This window comes from Notolepis coatsorum (genome assembly GCF_963971535.1).
Source record: "Notolepis coatsorum genome assembly, chromosome: 1".
NCBI lineage: Eukaryota > Metazoa > Chordata > Actinopteri > Aulopiformes > Paralepididae > Notolepis > Notolepis coatsorum.
In genome coordinates this window covers 149,777,256-149,798,646 of record NC_140165.1, presented here as the reverse complement: position 1 = coordinate 149,798,646, position 21,391 = coordinate 149,777,256, and the positions used below count along the sequence as shown (strand labels likewise).

Genomic DNA, 21,391 nt, shown 5'->3' with positions numbered 1-21,391 from the left:
GCCCCCTGGGTATTAACCTGCCCCCTGGGTATTAACCTGGCCCCTATTGTATTAACCTGCCCTCTGGGTAATAACCTTCCCCCTGGGTATTAACCTGCCCTCTGGGTATTAACCTGCAGGCTGGTGTGGAGGAGTTCCCGGAAGGACCCCATCTACTATTCTTAGAAGCATGAAAGGAGGATGAGCAGGGGGAGGTTATCTAAGGCTGCATGGGCTGATGCTCTGTTCTGTTAATTCCCCTGCTTGCTCCCTGCCTTTGGGGACTCATGACAGTCTTTGAAGCCCTCAGCATACCATGCAACCTGAGAACTTGGTCATCCCACTGTGGTTAGTCAGCACAGCAATACGGAAGACCTCACAGCGATACGGCAGACATCACAGCGATACGGCAGACCTCACAGCGATACGGCAGACCTCACAGCGATACGGCAGACCTCACAGCAATACGGCAGACCTCATAGCGATACGGCAGACCTCACAGCGATACGGCAGACCTCACAGCGATACGGCAGACCTCACAGCGATACGGCAGACCTCACAGCGATACGGCAGACCTCACAGCGATACGGCAGACCTCATAGCGATACGGCAGACTCACAGCGATACGGCAGACCTCACAGCGATACGGCAGACCTCATAGCCATACGGCAGACCTCACAGCGATACGGCAGACCTCATAGCGATACGGCAGACCTCACAGCGATACGGCAGACATCACAGCGATACGGCAGACCTCACAGCGATACGGCAGACCTCATAGCGATACGGCAGACTCACAGCGATACAGCAGACCTCACAGCGATACGGCAGACCTCATAGCGATACGGCAGACTCACAGCGATACAGCAGACCTCACAGCGATACGGCAGACCTCACAGCAGATAGGGTCACCTTAGTCTTCTTAGCTCTGGTTAAAATACCACAACCACCACTGTTTGCAGGGGGATGGACTTCCCTACTCCTACCCCTACCAAAACACCTGCTCAGTCTTCCTCTCTCAACCCACTGGAGACCACCCAGAGAAGACCCAGAGATAGAATTAGAAAACTACTCAATAATCAGGAATGATAAGAACTGACCTGAATCATGAATCAATTGAAACTGTATGGGTTGAAATCCTGTTCAAAAGGGTGAAATCCATACTAGTTGGCTCAATCTACAGACCGCCAGATCATAGTGGCTTTTATGATACACTTGACAGATGTTTAGCTGGAGTTGAGGATGTAAAGAAAATTCTTATTGGAGACTGGAACACGGATATGCAATGAAAAGATTCTCCCGTCTTCAAGTCTTTCAGTAGGTTTTGCGATCTGCATGGTATAGCCAGCTAATCACCCAACCCACACGTGTATGTGAATCAACACAGACTACCATTGACCTCATTCTGACCTCTGACAAGTCCAGGATCTCCAATAAAGGGGTTATAGCATGCGGGTTAAGCGATCATTATATGATATTCTGTACCCGCAAAAAGCTAAAACAAAAGGCCGGCTGTCACAAAACAGTCACATCTAGAGACCTCAAAACCTACTCTAGCAAGGCCTTTAACCTAGAACTGGAGAGCCTGGACTGGTCAGAAGAGCTCAGTGGTACAGTACACTAGTTGAAGAAACATGGCTTGGTTTCAAAACCAAATTCTCAACAATACTAAACGACATGGCCCCCCTCCAGGGTAAAAAATTGCGCTGAGCCGTGGATGCACTCCGAAATATTGACCACTATGAAAACCAGAGACAAAAAATGCTCTGAGTTTCGTAAAAGTCAATCAAAGCTTACCAAAAGCTCGAGCAGTGAACTCCAAGCCCACGTGACCGAACTCAAACTGCAAAGAAACAGACTAAGAAATTATCAAAACTGCAAAAAAGAATTTCGTCAATGACAAAACTGAGGAAAACAAAAATAAACCCTGTGAACTTTGGAAATTACTCAATAATCAACTAGGCTGCAGTAAAAAACTTAAAAGATTTTCAAACATAAACATAAAGACAGATAACACGCTCATCACAGACAAGCTGGATGTTCACAAACATAGCCACAACACTGGTAAATAAACTACCCTCCCACTCAGGGCATTTTTGGGTAGAACACATCATAGCCTACTACAATAACCTAGGGGTCCGCAAAGATGACTTCAAACTAGAAATGGTAACAACAGCTGAGGTACACAAAAAACTGAGCGCCCTCCAACCTAACAAGGCCACTGGCCATGACAATATCCCCTCCAAATTCCTCAGAGACTCAGCAGCTGCCATCGCCCCAGTCATCACACACATAATAAGGCTATGTCCACACGATCACGGGTATTAATGACACCGAAGTTTTGAAAAAAATAAACCTCTGTCCACACAGGTGAATAACCGCGTATAACCGCGTACTCACGGCGGCTGGAAAACCAGCAACCGATACATGTAGTACAATGCCAAAGCAGTAGGCGGCAATGTTGTTCAGACATGAAGGCCATTTCAATCAATCACTACACTTCCTGCTTAAAAACAACACAGCCACCATCTTTAAATACCTCACGTTAGTCATTTAGCCAACGGAGCATATATTTTTCAGCAAAGAAACTGCAATAAAAGTGCAATAAACAAACAGATACATTCACTGTGTGTTCTGCCTCTCATTTGTTGATGAAACAAAACCAACAGCAACACAATTTACCACCAAGAGCGGATAGTTTAGTCTCACAAAAAGATCTCCAGTGTTGTTAGCTACATGCTAATGTGAATGGCATTCTCTATGTATAGTATATAGCTTACATGCTAACGTAATAATGTGGTAACGTTAACGCTAGTATAATGAATGGATGCAAATGTTATTTAACACATTGCAGAATGGGTACAATACAATACGGCTCAATACAAACAAATGTTAAGGGGATGCAGTCTGGACTGGGTTCCTTATAACTCCATTCCAAGTTACATGCCGCCTGGGCATAACACTGGATCACCTGAGGCCAAGGGCTTGCTCTACGAGGGCATGATGAGACTGAGTCAGAGTTAATCAAACCGTGGAAACTTTTTAGAGCTACTATGTACATTTTCAAAGCATGATGAGATCCAAATTATGGAAAACGTTTCCTTCATTGCCGTCGGCACCGCAACTTGTGAACGGCCTTTCCCAATGAGGCGCATCCGAAACTTTTGCTGCATTAAGGTAAGACAATGGTTAATCATATTGGATGCCTTCATTTGAACAATTAATTTGCACTATATGAAATGAGTGGGGCTCGCTGTAGTAGCCTAGATGTGGGTGTGACATCAGAACCTGGACAGCACCGTTTGCGTGCAAGCAAAAAAGAAAAAGGGAAAATGTTGCGCGCTACACGCGAGTCTCATCTGATCTATAGCCTACCCTAATGTCCAGCTCACCCGCCGCCTATGGGTGGAGGTAAACAGTACCCTATCCCCCGCCCTCCCAGTGAGCTGTGGTGTTCCACAAGGAAGCATACTAGGACCGTTACTGTTCTGAATTTATGCAAATGACATGTCGTCAGCTTGTGACTGCAACTTGTTCCTGTTCGTGGACGACTCAGCCCTGCTGGTCTCTGACAAGAACAAGTTACAGGTTGATAAAAAACCTCAGCTCGGAACTCGGCGGAATCTGCACCTGGCTCACTGATAACAAACTATCATTACACCTGGGGAAAACAGAGTCCATTCTCTTCGGTTTAAATAACAAACTCAGCAAGACCGACGGCTTCTCAGTTACAGTGGGTGACAATATTGTCACAAGGAAAGATGAAATTACATACCTGGGTTCCATCTTAGAGGCAAATCTTTCCTGTGACAAAATGGCATCCAATGTAATAAAAAAAGTCACCCAACAAACTAGATTCTTGTACCGGATCTCCTTTCTGGTAAACAAGAATACCCTGAAGACTCTGGCAGGCACTCATTCAAGGGTACTACAACTATGCTTGCACTTCATGGTACCAAAGCACTTCAAAGGCGCTAAAAACTAAATTACAAACATCACAAAACAAACTGGTCAGAATACTGCTTGACCTTACTCCTAGAACCCACCTCACCCCTGCCCACTTTGACAACCTAGGATGGCTTAGAGTAGACGACAGCAACTTGCAATGGGCCTGGTCTACAATATACACTACACCACTCAGGTACCCATGTACATGTCAAAATACTTCCCAAAGGTCAGTGAATACCACGACCACAACACCAGAGGGAGCTCCACAAATCATATCAAACCCAGATTCGGCTCAAACAAGGGACTAAACACGTTTTGCAATTATGCCACATCAATGTGGAAATATATGTTTTGGGACCTCGGAGACCTATATTAACTTGTGGGAAATAAGTATAATACAGCAAGTAACCTTTAATTGGGTTTCATTTCACATAATGAGAAGAAGAAACTCCTGTTCTTATTGGATGCACTTGATGAGGAAACCATTAGGACATGCAGACTCTTCTGTGAAAAAGAAGCCAAGGCAAGTGTGTGTGTGTGTGTGTGTGTGTGTGTGTGTGTGTGTGTGTGTGTGTGTGTGTGTGTGTGCGTGCGTGCGTGCGTGCGTGCGTGCGTGCGTGCGTGCGTGCGTGCGTGCGTGCGTGCGTGCGTGCGTGTGTGTGTGTGTGTGTGTGTGTGTGTGTAGTGGGTTGGAAGAAGCAGTGGCTGACCTGCCAAGGTAAAGCACAAACAGAGCAGAGTAGACCACCAGATCCTGCCAAAACGATTCATGTCCTCACAACATGTTTCAGTATCATAGACATTTTCTATGTTATATTAATGTCTGGATAGAACATCAGAACAACTATTCTTGGCCAGCACCTCAACAACCCAACTGAGGATGGCCTGTGTAGTTGTCTTACTGCAGTGTACATTACGTGACTTCATATCTATATATACAGTATCCATATTTATACAGTAAATATAACCCTCCCACCCCACTTTGTCCCATTTCTGATTTTGTATTAGGTATTTGCATTTTTTTTCTTCTTTTTTTACACGGTTATACCATAGCATTGCCATTAAGACCACTGAGGCACCGGTCCAAGCTCAGATCACATTAATGTACTGTAGCAGCAATCTATCCCGGGGGAGGGGGGGTGCTTATGTGAGCAGATCGTATCATCGATTATATGCGGTCAGAATTAAAGGGTGTACGGAGGGTGACACTCCCAGTTGACAATGAGCTGTTGTGTGCGCCCCGGAGGGCTTGGGGCCGCCAGCACCGCGGGGCAGCTGTGCTGGATGGAGGGGAAGCCGCGACAGATCATATCCTGGGATTAGAGAGTAAAATAAGCAGTCTGTTTTCTCTCCCCCTCTCCTCCCGGAGACCACAAAAAAAAAAGACTGTGTATATTTGATTTGGCCACACTTTATTGAACTGCCATTAAGACGGAAGATTTTAGTTAAAGATTTGTAGCACTTGTGTGGTTTTCAAGGATTAAAGGATTTGCATTAATTTAGTAAGTATTAAGTATGCCACCCAAGAGCAACAACCACACACTAGGTCCACGCTGAAAGGCGCTGTGGCCGAGAGGGAAGAATAGAGAGCTTTGCCCGGAAGTATGTATGTACATTTCTATACATGATATATTTCACTAGAAGCTTGTAAAGACAATCTAAGCCAGTCTAGTACTCATCACACATTGACCAGCTGGGGCTGAGGGTGTGGGGACCAGAGAGTGAGCAAGAAGTCTCCTATTCCATTAATAAAGCCCCACGATAGCACTATAACAGGACAGGGCATTCAAACACTTCATTAAAAAAAAGTGTTAATAGACCCTGTTGGCCATACATATGCATTAAACATTCCGCTACAAGCAACATGACTTGAGATAAAACAGACCCACATGCACAATCAAACAGACACACACACACATATACACACACAAATACACACACATCTTGAGTTCAGAGGTTCAGTGGGCTACCAGTGAACAGTGCTACTTGGCTCTGGCTCATAGCTGCCCAGCCTGTGTTAACACGCAGGATACCAGTGTCTCTCTCGGAGGAAGGCCTGGCTTCTCTTAAGTCTGACCGAAGAGTTAGAGAGCCCTGCTGCCTTTGGCTTCCCAGAAACAAGGTACTGTTACATATCACATATCATATGACAGGTGAGTTTAATAGCAGTTTCTGACTCGTTTTTTTTTTCTTTTTTTTTTTTACTTGTTTAAATACATGAATGAGTCAGATCTGGTTTTCTCTCCTCCCCACTGCTCTCAATTATTCAAAAATAGAAACTGATTTGTCTGAACCACTGATTTCTGTAATTCCGGGCTTTAACTCAAGCTGTTGCTTGGTCACCCTGTTGGCTCACCAAGCTAAGGTACTAAGGTTCGACGACTGTATGTAATCACCACATCCTGGGTTTGAATGTGACTACTGTATGTAATCACCACATGCTGGGTTTTAATGTGACTACTGTATGTATACATGAGCTGTGTCATCCTCTCTCTCTCTCCCTATAAATATCTAAAGAAAATTACTAAAGGTAAATCATGTGCGTCGTTGCAATGTTTCATGCAACTCTTTATCAAGCTCTCTTACCTCGTTGACTTGTTGCTTGTCCAGGTGAAAGATCTGTCCGGAGGAGGTGGCGGCTATCTCCTCATAAGCTCTGTAGCCAGGTTGAGAGCGGTCCCCACAGTCCCCCGTCAGTACAAACACCACCTGGGCAGAGGGCGGGGGGATTACAAATCCTCAGTGCTTGTTGTCCACAGGTTCCCTCTCAGCCGGTTTGAGTATGGGACTAATGCTCATTATCATGCTTATTGTACTACCCAACACTGAGTAGCTCATAAGTAACTTCCCCAGCCATGCCTAACATGGCACTTGGCAACTCAGCGGAATGAAGATCATCTTTCAATTATGAATTAGTTCATCCCTGTATGTAGTAATGTATATGGTTCCTCCTGGTGTTCTGTGCTGTGTCTGCACTATCCTGTTAACTGAATGCCTGAATTAAATATGGAAAGCAAAACATCTACTGGTCAGCCAAAAGGGACCCCTACAACCCCCCACCCAAGGCAGATATGAGTCTTACTAGGCTTCAAGCAGGGCTACTCTGTGCCGTACCTGGGATTGACGGAGCTGCACCAGCTGTAGCACGTCCTTTTTGAGGCGGTAGTCCTTGGCCCTGGCGTCAGTGAAGACATAGATGAAGGAGCCAGGCAGGGAGACCTCCAGGGCCTTCTTTATGGCTCCTACACTCATCTCCGGACAGTCCCCTCCACCCTGGGACAGTTAATGAACATTCAACTGATCAAACAACATTCATGAATGAATTACTCCTTTTTCTTTTTTTCCTCTTCTCCCATCCCCCAATTTAGTAGTTATGCCAATTCCCCCCCTGGTCATTGTACTACACTACTGTCAGTCTGGGGAGGGTACCGTAGACTACCACATGCTTCCTCCGATACATGTGGAGTCGCCAGCTGCTTCTTTTCACCTGACAGCGAGGAGTTTCACTGGGAGAGCGTAACACGTGCGTAGGTTCACCCAGATCCCCTCCTGAACAGTAGAAGTCGCTATTGCAACAACCAGGACTCATACCCCAACGACTTCCCACCCTGCGAACACTACAAATTGTGTTCATGAGGACAAGTGTACCAAGCCGGAGGTACCACTGCCGGGATATGAACCCGGTCTCTGCGGTGGTAGGCAAGTGCTTAGACGTCTACACTACCCAGATAGATGCCTTTCTATCGCACTTTTCTAGTAGAACATAAAATGCTTTACAATGGAATGACTGTATATTGTATACATTTTGCAGCAATGGGTGGCCCTGGTGGAAATCAAAAAGCCCTAATCCTGGCAGTGTTAGTGCCATGCTCAGAGCCCCAAGCACTTTACCTGATGGGCTCCACAGGACATTTATACCCAAATGAATGTACAAAGTAGTCATTCTCAAGAGTTATAAACTACTAACATTTGTGGGGATATGTAGTATATACCACGCAGATTAATCTATATACTACACCGGATATTTTTCACAGTAGGTAAAACAAGGAGAACCGATTCATCCTGGATTGTGGAAACCACCTGGACAAACAGCTCTTGTAGATCCCGCTGGAACTTCTTGGGGTCAGTGGTGATGGACACAGGACCAATGTCTGAGGAGACATCACACAGATGGTTAGCATTTGACGTAATCGAAGAAAAGCTTTAAAAGAAACAGTGATTTAAAGCTGACAATAAAATCAAGCCTGTTTCATAGGAGGACTGGGGGCTGCTTTTGAAATGATTGCGCCAGGGGGGATTTAACTGGACCATGTATTACTTAGTTCTCACTCAACTGAACAAACACTTTGGAACAAGAGGATTTGTTGTTGCCTCTCAGCAGTTTGGTGTCTGTAAACGGAGAAACACAAGTAAAACATTTGAGGAGCTAGAGACACTGCTAAGTATTGGTCTTACTGTATGTCACCTGCACACAGAGTGATGCTCCATAGCTTTTGTGTTAGACATGGATATTAAACAGGCAATCAATAGTAGAGATGTCGGATTCTTGAATTGCCAAAATACAATACTGTTAACCCTTTCACTGCCACACGACAGAAGGTTAGCCCTTTACTATCACACAACCGACGGCCATGCTCCATCATTAGCATCATTAGCTCCGCATTTGGTTGTGTGATAGTAAAGGGCTAACCTTCTGTATCGTCACAGTGAAAGTTAACCGGCTGTCGTGTGGCAGTGAAAGGGTTAAGTATTTGTGTAAAATGTCATTAAGAATTTCCACCATGGCAAAGTTTTTCACAACAACAGAATCTCCATTATCTCCATTTCCTGCTGAAGTCGGCACTCTCGAGCTGCCGTGGACAGACCCCAGCGTGACAAATACAAGCCTGCCAGGAGCTGACACTTATTTCGACTCCTTCGGGGGGGGGGGGCCTGATCGATGGGAGCAGTAAACATTAACCAACTCACAGAGAACACATTGTTTGTGCTATATAGAAACCCCTCTGGACATAAAGACATAAAGTCTTTCATTATAGTCATTACAGACCCCCATACAAGTGGAGTGGAACCATTATGACTTGTGCTTGTGTGTGTGCGTGTGTGTGTGTGTGTGATCCTGTGTCATTGTGATTTTGAGTCTTGAAGAGCATTTTCAAGTCTTACTCAACACACCTCTGTGGAGCTAGTAATAGGACCTGCTGCGTGCTGTGTGGCAGGTTGTTGATGTTTCCTACTATTTCTACATCCATTTCCCAGAAGAACGGACTTTCAATTCCCGTTCTCATGGGAGCCAGTAAACTGCTGACACTGTCACGCCCTTTTGTCAGTCACAGTTTCTTTGCAATTTTGAGAGTTTACAAGGTCCCCAGGGGCAGGGCACCTTAAACACAGACAGAATGTGTGTTAGTGCAGCCCACCATCCCCCCTGGCCGGGTAACTGCATGGGGCTGCTAGGCTTTCCGGAGGCTTGGATGGGGGGGTGATTGGGGTAATTACACGCAGACAGCATATGCTTCTCATCAGTGTTCAAACACCCTCCCCCATTAGAGAACTCTTATTTTCAAGCGCAGGATTTCCCGTATAGCCCTACTGAAGACAGATAGCCTACTGGGGAGAGGGGGGGTCTACCTGTTGTCTCATTCTCCTCAGACTTAATTAAACCTCCCCCTGTTTGAGTAACTTGTAGGCCTACCACTACAATAGAAGAACTGACCAGTATACTTGCTCACTATGACAGGGTCAATCATGGAAATTATTTTGGTATCCTATAACCTGTAACCCAAGCGTTCTGGTCTGTTCTTTACAGGGTTTCAAGCAATCTATAGCTGTTTATAAGAAATTAGATGCCATTTATAGGCTATACTATTTCTTTGTTGGTTTGGTCTGTGATTATGAAGTTGTTTATAAGTGTGATAAATGTTGTTTATAGCCAGGCAGTCAAATCATCTAATGAGCTTTGGTAATGATTTGTTATATGTGAATTCTGCCAAAGATATTCACACAAATGTAATGGTGATCCAAATAATCAAATTAACTGTTTACAAGGTATGTTTTACATGTCACAATAACTTTTATAGCTGTTTTGAATAAAAGCTATACCTGGGTCATGGAATGGAACCAGGACAAAGTTTTTGATGGGTCTGGTCCGCCGGCTCAGGGTCTTCTCTAGGATTCGAGAGGCGCCATCTATCACCTGTTTGAGATCGTCGTACATTGATCCGGTAACATCGAACACAAAGGCCAGGGTCGAGGCGCTGTCACTGGATCCAACATCCTCCTCAACTCGGGGAACTGCCAGAACCCGGTGCGCACTGATACAGAGCGCCAAGGCTAGGCAATATAATACAACATTCTTCATTTTAAATTTACTGCATCTGTGTGCCTGTAGAAACGTATCAAGCGAATCCAAAACAAAATAACAGTAGGCCTATAAGCAAAAACAAAAGTAAAGTCAAATCAAAGTGACTTTTTAAAAGTATGGTTTCACTGAGATTCTAACAAATCTGTAGGTTAATTTACGAAATTGCTTGCACGCAGTCCTCAAGAAGGTATTTGCGCCAACAGTTCGCCTCAATGAAAACTGAGTAGAATCCAATGTGTAATACTTCCAGCGGGATACATCCGTGCGCAAAGGTTTGGAGCGACTGGAGCGTGTGGACTTGCTCTGTGAAGGAGATCCCCTGGAGAACAGGGACGCTGACGATTCGAACGGGGGCGGAGATGGGTATTAAAAGGGTCTGGAGGACCAACCTGCTTTTTTGTGTGTAACTTGACCCCACTCTGACTTCCAGAATGAACCCCATTCAACATGTTTCAGCATATTCGTGTATACAAGACTGTAGCCAATCATATACATGTAAGCGTGGGCAGAAGAGATGCACTTCTGAACAAATAGCCACTTTGCTGATGGAGCCTATTCGTGTTAGGTCATGGGTCCGAGAACATTGTCTCAATAACACCCTCGGTTTTATAAATAGCCATCGTTTATATTCAGCTGGCACACATCTAATTTTATTCATAGCTCACTCTGAGTAATATCTCTGACATGAATGGATGAAAAGCCTCAGCATGCAGAGATGCGATGCCTGTTGTTATTTTTTTTTACATTTTCTTTGTCTAGATGAAGGGAGGTTCAAAATGTTTTATATTTTTATAGCTAGATGCCTATATGCATTTACATGTAAAATGTAAGCCAAATCGGATGTCCTGGAAGATAGTGCTACAGCAGAGGAAGGAAAGGCTGTTCTAGAATGTAAACAATACAGTGACCCTCCAAAGTGTTGGGAGAGGTCAGGGACAGAATACATATTTCAGAAGGCTTAGTTTAATGTATACAGCCTACTGTGTTCATGTATTTGTCACACATTCTTTGGCTGGTTACAGATGTCCTTACATCCTTTTGATTGATTGAACATTTTATTAACAGATTGCAGAATGGGTACAATACAGTACAGCTCAATACACACAATTGTTAAGGGGATGCAGACCAGAGAAAGACTTTCGTCTTGTTTACATCAGGGTCCCCCATTTTCAATTTATCATAACATACATGACATACAATGTCCATTCCCCCTCACAAATCAGTGGAGAATGAAGACATGGTAACGTGTATCCACAGCATTAAAAATAAACTATAATATTACATAAACACTGAAATAAATGTAAAATAAACCTGTGAATGAAAAGTAAGAATTCTCCTGGCCAATTACAGTAATCATTGAAGCCTGGACTGCAGATATCAGGTTTGATTGATTGATTGAATCAATCAGGTCCTCTTGAGACAGCTCGTCTACAGCCCTCCAGCCACACAATAGCTCTAGATATCCCCTGCATGCATCTGTGTTGGATAAGAATGAGTAGTAATGCCGTTCTACACGGCTAATGGCCTTGCTGAACCAATGAGCCACTGAGCCGCAGAAACCATTCTCCCAGAAACATTCAAATCTGCCACAGTTCACATCGTACATGCTTCACACCACGGCATGGACCACATCAGAATTGAAAGAATCTGTATTTCAAAGAGCAAAACACACTCAAGGTTTAACAATGACATTAATTCTAATTGTGCAATATTTTAGTAATAACAACATTGTATTACAATTTTATTACAAAGCAAATGGATTGAAGTGAAAGCTTGGATTATTTAACTTTGATAAGCAACATGGTATATTGTGATTATATACAAATACTGCAATAGTTATCATTACACTTGTGCATTAAACAAAACAGATCTGTAACAACAATCAATACAATTACAATGCAACAAGATAAAATATCCAATGTTTTTCAACCACTTCCAACTCCAAAGTTTAAAAAAAGAAAAGAAAGATTTTATAAATGTCAGCCACTTAAATGCATTTTATTCTCTGCTCTTACATTGTTAATCAACAGGGGAAATTACATGTACCATTTCTATAGGATAATTACCATTTTGCATATGTTAAGGCTAAATCAGCAAAGCTGATAAAACACCTTGACGCTCACTGAGATCATGTGAGATGAGTCAAGAAAACTTGTGTGTGCATCATATAAACACATGGGACAAAACCACACCGCCCGCTCGCACAGAGGGTGGAGTTCGATGGTCTCAAAGGAAATGATGAGCCTCGGTTGAGATATGTTGAAAATTGATTATTTTCTCAGGAAAAAGATAATCTCAAAAGGGAGAGAACATGTTTTTTTCTTAACAATGATGATGAAAAAAGTCAAGGGCGATACCTTTGAACAGTTTTGATAAAAAAGAAAACTTTCAAAAGTGCATTCCATTTTAACAAACAAACTTATAATTGCAGTAAAGCAGGAAATAAAATATTACAATCATATTTACATTATACAGAACAACAGACACTTTACGGATTTCTACAACTTAAGTTAGTCTTCTCACATCCAAGGAAATACTGCCACTTCTCCCGACATGCTCCCTGCATTCTAGTCTTCCATAATGGCGATGAAGCAACGCAGTTCTTCTGATCAGTTCGCATGCATTTCCAGGGGGACGTGAACCAGATATAGAACACCCCTAAAGGTCTGTCCCTCGCCATCGGCCCATGGTGGAACCACACCTTGTCTGCAGAAAATGGTCTTAGCTGAAGTCCACAGGCGTACGCAGTGCCACATAGTTTAAATGCATGAATAAGTAAGGATTTTCTGACATGTTTTTTTAATCCTCCGTAACACCGTAGGATGTAGGTTCGTTCACACGATCCTTGTGGGGCAGTGCAATTAATGACACCAGTGCCATACGAGTGTCCGACTTCACGCCGGTCCATCTCCAGGGTGAGCGGGTTAAGTGGTGAAACCAGGTCGCCTCCTCCCGTTGCAGGTGTGATGGTGCTGGATTGGCATATTACACATGTGAGGACGCTAGGCTGGAGCGATCTGGGGGAAATGATAAGAAGGATCACCGGTGAGTGGAATGTTGCCGGGTTTTGTCACAAAACAATCACTATCACATGCGATCCTATATAAAGGATTTATAGGAGGAGGAGGCTGACTTCATTTGTGTGTCCTGGAGTCATTTACTACAGTGCTACTACCGCATTATAAAAGGACATCCTCCTCACAAGCTTGCTACACAGTCGACCACATGTTGAGCAGGGTGACTGCAACAATTGGCAGTGGGCAGTGAATTAGGTGGAGGGAGGAGAGGGGGTGGGATCCCTCTTCACTGAGAACTGTGAGGCTGCTTGATTGCCAGCAATTGCTGGGGCATCTGAATAATTCATAAGGACAAACTGGGACGCTGACAATGGCTTCCTCAATGTGTTTTCAGCTCACGGTCTGAATTTCCTTCCTTTTAACACTCGTATTAAGTCGAGTCGGTATTTGCTTACAGTGAAAGCCTTGTCTACAATTTAGAAAGCAAAAGCATATATATTAATTGTGTGCATGTCCCTGGATCGTTAATACTCGCCTTTCATTCCTACACGAGTCCATCATAGAGTGACAATGCCTGAACAATAGAAGGATCTGCCTTCGACCCCTCCTGGAACTCCTGCAGAGTCAGCTTGCCATCCGCATTCTGGAATAAAAACACAAGACTCAATGAAACCAAAGCTCTTTTATCTGAATATAATGCTTTTACTCTATACTGCCAGCAGGGGGCAAAAGTTCCTCTCAAGTGAATGATGTGTCAATCTCTCTTCCTCTACACTGTTGGGCCGGTCTAGTTCAGTGCTCTTGGATGGCAACCTCTCTCTCCTCCTCCACCCATACAAATGACTGAGTGCTGCTGTGTTGTACAGCTAAAGTCCAAAGGGCTGATCTTGGCAGTAGTGGGTATGCAGCTGACAAACATGGCCAAGTGGCGCTCCGTCTCGTCTTTCACTAAAGCCGAGGAAGGTTCTGAGCTGAGCGAGTGGGCATTACTGAGTGCTGGTGGTGAGGGGGCTATCTGTGATGTTTATAGACAGCAGGCAGCGTTAGTGACGCTGCGATGGTTACAGCCACAGCTCTAAACTTTATAGTGCCTGAGCCAGCCCCCAGGGGTGGCAATAAAGACACGTTCAGGTCAATGTGATAACTATGCAAGTGTTAGTATTGATAGCATCCCTCAAAGCCATATTTAGTCATTTAGAGTATTCAGAGTGTAGCTTCAAGCAGTTCTACAACAGTAATAATAACACATTATTACATGTTATTATTTTAGATGAGAAACACTCACCCTGTCCATCATGGCAAAGATACGGTCTACTAGTTTCTCGTTACATGTTATTATTCTAGATGAGAAACACTCACCCTGTCCATCATGGCAAAGATACGGTCTACTAGTTTCTCGTTACATGTTATTATTCTAGATGAGAAACACTCACCCTGTCCATCATGGCAAAGATACGGTCTACTCGTTTCTCGGGCGTGTTCTCCTCTTCTGGTAACTCCACAGTGTTCCCCTGAAATGCAAAACCTTTTACACAACACAAGTCTTCCAATCCATGTCCGTCTTCCACGTTTAAATGAAAATATTTTTTTTATCGTTTGGCGCAACTTACCACCATCTGATATATGGCATCTACGATGTTCAACATCTCATCGCGCGTGATGTAGCCGTCGTTATCCAGGTCGTACAATTTAAAAGCCCCTGTAAGGAGGAAACGGTAAATTAAGTTGAATCAGCGTTACTGCAGCTTGTCAGCCAATCTTTTATTTGCTGGTCCCCTCGTGAGCCTCTGCAAGTCCCCTTTGTTATGGCCAACGCATGACAATAAGCCCTCAAGCCTGTCATTAAAAAGTCAAAATACAGCGGGGGGTCAACGGCTGATGGGAGAAACGTCACCTCCTCCTTACATCTAAGCTTCTCGTCCAGGGTCCCGCGAGAGGTGACGGACAGAGCCTGGATGAACTCGGAGAACTCGATGCGTCCGTCCTACAGAGTGGCATGAGAGAGAGGGAAAGAGAGAGAGATAATGTATACACAGGTCACTCACAACATGTTTACAGGAAAGTTTTGGAGTTGTATTTGGAGTGTATTTTGTGACTGTTGGGAGCTAGGCTACACTGGCACACTTACTTCCAGTGAATGACGCTAAGCTAGGCTAACGGGGCGGCTGTTTCCTAAGCCTACTGCATGCACAGAGAAGAAAAGGGTATGTATGCTTGTCTAACTCCAGGGTAGATGGAAAATAAGCAAATTTCCCAAAAAGTTGGCATGTTCCTTTAAGTCTGCTGCTATTTCTGGCCTACAGGAACCTCTCTCCTGAGGCTGAAAAACACGTCACCTCTGGTCATTAGTAAGATAGATGCTGCTGCCTTGTAGTTTGAAAGTTATAGCATACACAGGTATATTAGGGGAACTCTATTTATTATACATCATAAATGCACTTCAGATATGCTTCCCTGTCCTACAAGGAGAAAATAATGATTCAGATTCCTGATGCTTTCGTGTCTTCCGAGCTTTGCTCAAATCCCATGCATATCACCTAACCATGGCAGTTCTGACTTTCCAATTATGTAACCAAAATTGTCTTCTGCAGCGTATCTCTGTTATGCAACTGCAATGTTTCATTCACAGTAAATAGAAATGTCGGCTGATAGCAGGCGCTTACAAAATTAAACAGAGTAACGTTAGCCCTTACAAAGACAGACCAGGTTGTTATGAACTCAAACCTCAAACGGCTGTCATGGACTTGCTCATATCTAACCATCATATTAAAAGAAATGCCATTCATATGCTAAGTGACAATGGCAGCTTCTAGACCACTAACTAACAACACATACACATTGACAGTGGTACCGCAGCCATCATACATTCATCAATTCATACCATACCTGTGCTATATTATAGCCCTAACCTGTATCACAAAGGCTTATATCCGATTCCCTGGATATAACTATCTGAGAAAAACTAGGCCAGAGTCGACCCTTAACTCTGCTCTCTCATTCGAGATCCAAACTGCTCCTAACGGCCTCGCGGCTAGAACAATAAGAAGAGGATGGAGAATCATCATAGACATTTTCAGATTTTTTTTGCCCATTTATCACTGGGAGACAACATACACTGAAAGACCTAATGTCGTCTCCCGGTGCCAAACGACCTCTGTGAGAACAGGGTGACCCAACTCCTTCGCTTAATTCGAGCCTCAGGGCAGCCCTGCTCTATCTGCACCAGACATCTGAGCAAACCAGCCACTGATGAAGAGACAACGAAGCACAGAAAATACCCGGATTCCACGAGTCCGAAAAAAAACAATGTAAGATCAACGAGCTGTCTAACTATAGGGTGCCTAACACTAATGAAGCCCACAGATAGACATCAGGGGGAGGAGTGGTCTGCCAGGCCCTGTTTCTCGTACCTGGTTCAACTAAGTCGATCAAGATGTCATTATCCAGCTTCAGTTAACCCGATGTTCGAAGCCGGGATTTTCCTGTTCCTCGAAGGTGGATTCAGTCTCGTTAACTCGATTCAGACTTGAGACTCAGGCTAAGTGCGCGCGGCCGCTTTAGGTGAAAAGCCAGCACGTATCGATGGCAGAGATCCTGATTCTCTAACGGCATTGATTGATTAATTGATTTAAGACTTTATTGACAGATTGCAATACGGCTCAATCGCCTCGCCGACAAGTTAAATGCGTTATCTATAGGCTAATTCTAAGTCCCTCATTACCTCAATCAATCAGATTATATTTCTTTAAACTTGCCTGCTGGATTGAATAATCAAATGAGATCTTGCTAGCGACAATAATTAGTTAAACTGTTATACAGAATTACGATACGGCTCTCTTACCCATTGATTGATGTATAGTCGATCTTTAACTTATCTCCAATGTGGTCTAACGGGTTGTTCTTTTGACTTTCACGCAGACGACCGGGGTTCGAGACCCTAGTCTTTTCCTTCTTTTTGCAATATAGGAATAATTCAATTTGGTGCACGTTGAGAGCTATATAAAGAATGACATCCTCAATGCATGTAGATTTATAATATTTTAACTTAAAACCAGGCTACTTTGGCGTATAATCATTAATATTATATTAAAAAAAATTATATTGGAAACACGGGGTTTTGAACCCCGGTCGCTGGGTTGGCAGGCTTGAGCACTACCGCTGCGCCACTGGACCAGATGGGATAAATTCATTGTTTATACATTAATGAACGAGAGACCCGTGTTTAGAATATTCTTTATTTTGAATGAAGTTTTCTCTCTTTATCCTCATTCATTAATGTGACGTCAACGGCTCATTCAATTTCTCATATCCGTCAAACAGCGCATCTCATCAGACATCTTAATCCCAGTTACAATTAAAATAACCACGTCATAATGTGTACATCGCACCGAGCGAGCGCCACGGTATATATAACGTGCATTATTTAGGACAAAGTGAATTTAGTATCAGCATTTTGGGTCTATTTTACATTTCAAAAGCCCCCTCTGGAAGAATGGAGCACAAAAACGTAATTCAGAATGGTATAATGCAGATCGTAGACTGTGGGAATAATTTCAGGAAACGGGCTGTCACTTTTTTGCGGGGGCGTGGCGATGGTTCAGGCTAACTTGAACTTAAACTCTGCTTTCGACCAGGCTCAAACTTTTGGATCTGTTGTCATGGTGATTTGGAAAATCCACGTACGGGGAACCGGAAAGTCCGGCTAACTCAGTTATCCAGTTAAAGTTATCCGGCTAACTCAGTTATCCAGGTACGGGGAACGGGGCCAGATCTCCCTGACACAACGCTTTTCTATTAGGCAATCGCCCCCTCTGGGTCGACGGCCTGTCAGTAGCTGTTCGCCTACGGCTCGGCTTTCACACCAAAAGTTAATGTATGATGGGATGTGGTTCTTTCTGGTGAAGTGTTTTATATACGATATCCTCAAATCCTGCTTGGAGGACATGTCCACAACCCACAGGGAAACAAATATTCAGGGAGATATTTTACTGCTCAAAAGTGCAACAGAACCATATTCATCTCAACCTCAGACTTAGAAACCAGCTGGTCAACTGAACAGGCACGATGAGCAAAATAAATATGAGAATATATTTGTACTGTGATGCATTTTCTTGATACTCGCAATTATGTAAAATACAGCATTGAGCATTTCAGATTGTATCAGCGTAGTACCTTTTAATAATTTCAATAAATGGTGGCATTTTCAATACATATCACTGTCCCAAATGCTTCTATACTTTAAGCAAGTGGCTTGTCCTTCCGCGTTCCCGTTTTGCGCTCTGATTGGCCACGCACGTTTCTGGTCATGTGACATGTGCGCCAATCGTGGGACGGCAAGTTTTTGGACGGTTAAGCTTAGGCGCTCTTTCGAAGTTGGTTAAGGTTAGAGTTTGTCTTAGAGCATGGCGATAGAACGCCTGCCCTGATTCCAAACTCTAACCTTAACCAACTGCGAAAGAGTCGCCTAAGCTTAACCAGTGATAAACTAGGCGTTAGGTAGTTTGCAGGCTGTTAGACCCGGAAATAGGCGCAGAACTTGCCGTCCCACGATTGGCGCACATGTCACATGACCAGAAACGTGCGTGGCCAATCAGAGCGCAAAACGGGAACGCGGAAGGACAAGCCACTTGCTTAAAGCATAGACGCGTCCCTAATAGTTCTGTATACAAACCCCAACAGTAAAGGATTTACAAGTGTGCAATGCAGAAAAGTCTAAAGCATCACCAACACTGTAATAAATTACACGCCAGCAAGAACACTGCGATCATCAGCTACTGGACTACTAGAGGCTCCCAGAAACAGTCAAAAGAGGATCGGTAATGCAGCCTTTATCAACTATGCCCCAAAACTGTGGAACAAACTACCCCAAAACATCAGGGAAGCCAACTCGCTAGACATCTTCAAAAGCTCTCTTTGCTCAGGCATTTCAATGTGTCGGTTCTATGCTAATTTTATCTTATTTTATCTATTTTATCACACTTTTTACTTCTTACTGATGCACTGCTCTGTTGTATGTTAAATACCCTGTTGTATGTCCGTTCTATTTTATAATTTTTAGAATCATTATAAACTATTTTTATACTGAATGATTTACCATACCTTGCTACCTGTCTATCTTTTTTATGTTCGCTTATACCTGTATTTTTTACTGTTGTGAAGCACTTTGAACTGCAACCTCTGTATGAAAAGTGCTATACAAATAAAGTTATTATTATTATTATTATTATTATTATTATTATTATTATTATTATTATTATTATTATTATTATTATAAAGCAGCAGAATAATTAAGATGACACAATGAGGATCATTTCCATACTTGGTTGGAGCAACAAAAGCACCCTGAGGAAACTGGCTGACCAGACAATGGGAGCTCTTTTTTCTCATGCACTGACACAACCTCTGATTAAGGCCACACGATCAAGTTTTTTTTTTTACACCAAGGTTTTCAAAAAAATAAACCTCTGTACACACGGGTGGTTTAAAAAAATAACCGCATACTCACGGCAACTGTAAAACTGATGTAAAACTGATGTAATATACATGTAGTACAATGCCAAAGCAATAGGTGGCGATGTAGTTCAAACATGAAGGCCATTTCAACCAATCAGAAGGGTTGAACGTGTCACTACGTTATAACATCCTGTCCACAAAACAGAAACCCGCCATCTTTAAATTGCTCGCTTGAATCTAACATTAGCATTCATTATTTGTTTGCAGCGAGAACAAAGTGCAATAAACAAAATAGGATACATTCACTGTGTTCTGCCTCATTTGTTGATGAAACAAAACCAACATCAACACAATTTACCACCAAGAGCGGAGAGTTTAGTCTCACAAAAAGATTGCAGATTTTGTAGGTAGGTACCTTACGTGCTAATGTGATTGGGATTTGCCATTATAATAGTTAGCATTGCGGCTAGCGTACATTAGTGTAGTAACGTTACACATGGGAGACTATCTTGCTGGACACAAACATTGTTGATATAGCAGTCTGGTTAATGTTGTTATATCGCTCGCTATTGATTGTACTAGTAACGTTAACGCTAGTAGAATGAATGGATGAAAACTTTATTTAACAGATTGCAGAATGGGTACAATACAATAGATACGGCTCAATACAAACAATTGTTAAGGGGATGCAGACCAGAAAAATACTTTTGTCTTGTTTACATCAGGGATCCCCGATATCGTTTGTTACAATCATTTTCATATAATGCTACTTGCGACATCTCTGCCATAAACACTGGAAATAATCTCGGTTACTATGTCCACACGAAACCACTGAAACCGGGATGCGCCAAAAACTTCACCCTGGACTCAAAAAAAAAGAAACGCTGCGTGTGGACGAACAGTGCAACTGCGCACATTAAATCACGGTTACATAAAACCCCGCGTTCGTGTGGACAGAAAAGTCCCATATAGTAGTAGTCCTTTTCAACAAGTTAATATAGGTCTTTGAAGTTTTTAGCTGGAAAGATTATGCATTCAAGCATGCCTCTATACCCGTCTGTTTCAGTCCTGTTCTCAACGGGCTGTTTTTTGTGTCTGTACCTTTAAAAACTAGCTGCTCCTTCTTCCCAATGCTGTCAAACTAGGCATTGCAGATCAAATATGACTCAAGCTATTTCATATACAACGTTCCGCTAAAATGTTGTCAGAAACAAATTTTAGGTTAAACTTTAGGTAGAAAAGAGAACGTTTACGGGTAACAGTAATGTATATTTGAATACCGTTTATGTCACAAATGTATCAGTACTAAATACCTGTATGTCCCTATGCCATAAATGTCATGTATGTTGTGTATGTCATAAATGTCAATATGAATTGAAAATGGGGGACCCTGATGTAAACAAGACAAACGTCTTTCTCTGGTCTGCATCCCCTTAACAATTGTGTGTATTGAGCCGTACTGTATTGTACCCATTCCGCAATCTGTTAAATAAAGTTTTCATTCATTCATTCATTCATACAATCAAGCCAGCATTTTGTGCATGCACACGCAAGTCATGGGCTACGCATTACAATGAGCTTGACATCATAAAGTCGGACATCCAGGTGGCTCGTTCAAAAAATCTGACTGGGT

At 43.1% G+C, this 21,391-nt stretch overlaps 2 protein-coding genes across 2 annotated transcripts in view; both read right to left on the bottom strand.

Annotated features, from left to right (window-relative positions):
- The window catches only part of hmcn2 (hemicentin 2), a gene marked incomplete at its 5' end in the record, with an annotated part of 94,763 nt that extends 84,478 nt beyond the window's left edge, over positions 1 to 10,285 (bottom strand). The window contains 4 exons of the mRNA XM_084318209.1: positions 6,514 to 6,636; positions 7,042 to 7,200; positions 8,008 to 8,078; positions 10,027 to 10,285. Of these exons, the coding sequence (XP_084174335.1) occupies positions 6,514 to 6,636; positions 7,042 to 7,200; positions 8,008 to 8,078; positions 10,027 to 10,285 (612 nt within the window). The remainder of the gene's footprint in view (positions 1 to 6,513; positions 6,637 to 7,041; positions 7,201 to 8,007; positions 8,079 to 10,026) is intronic.
- A 1,798-nt stretch (positions 10,286 to 12,083) lies between these two features.
- ncs1b (neuronal calcium sensor 1b) overlaps positions 12,084 to 21,391 on the bottom strand; it is a 45,899-nt gene continuing 36,591 nt past the window's right edge. Inside the window, exons 6-10 of the mRNA XM_084314249.1 lie at positions 15,211 to 15,289; positions 14,916 to 15,004; positions 14,739 to 14,816; positions 13,841 to 13,948; positions 12,084 to 13,305 (exon numbers count right to left, since the gene is read on the bottom strand). Of these exons, the coding sequence (XP_084170375.1) occupies positions 13,850 to 13,948; positions 14,739 to 14,816; positions 14,916 to 15,004; positions 15,211 to 15,289 (345 nt within the window). The 3' untranslated portion in view covers positions 12,084 to 13,305; positions 13,841 to 13,849. The remainder of the gene's footprint in view (positions 13,306 to 13,840; positions 13,949 to 14,738; positions 14,817 to 14,915; positions 15,005 to 15,210; positions 15,290 to 21,391) is intronic.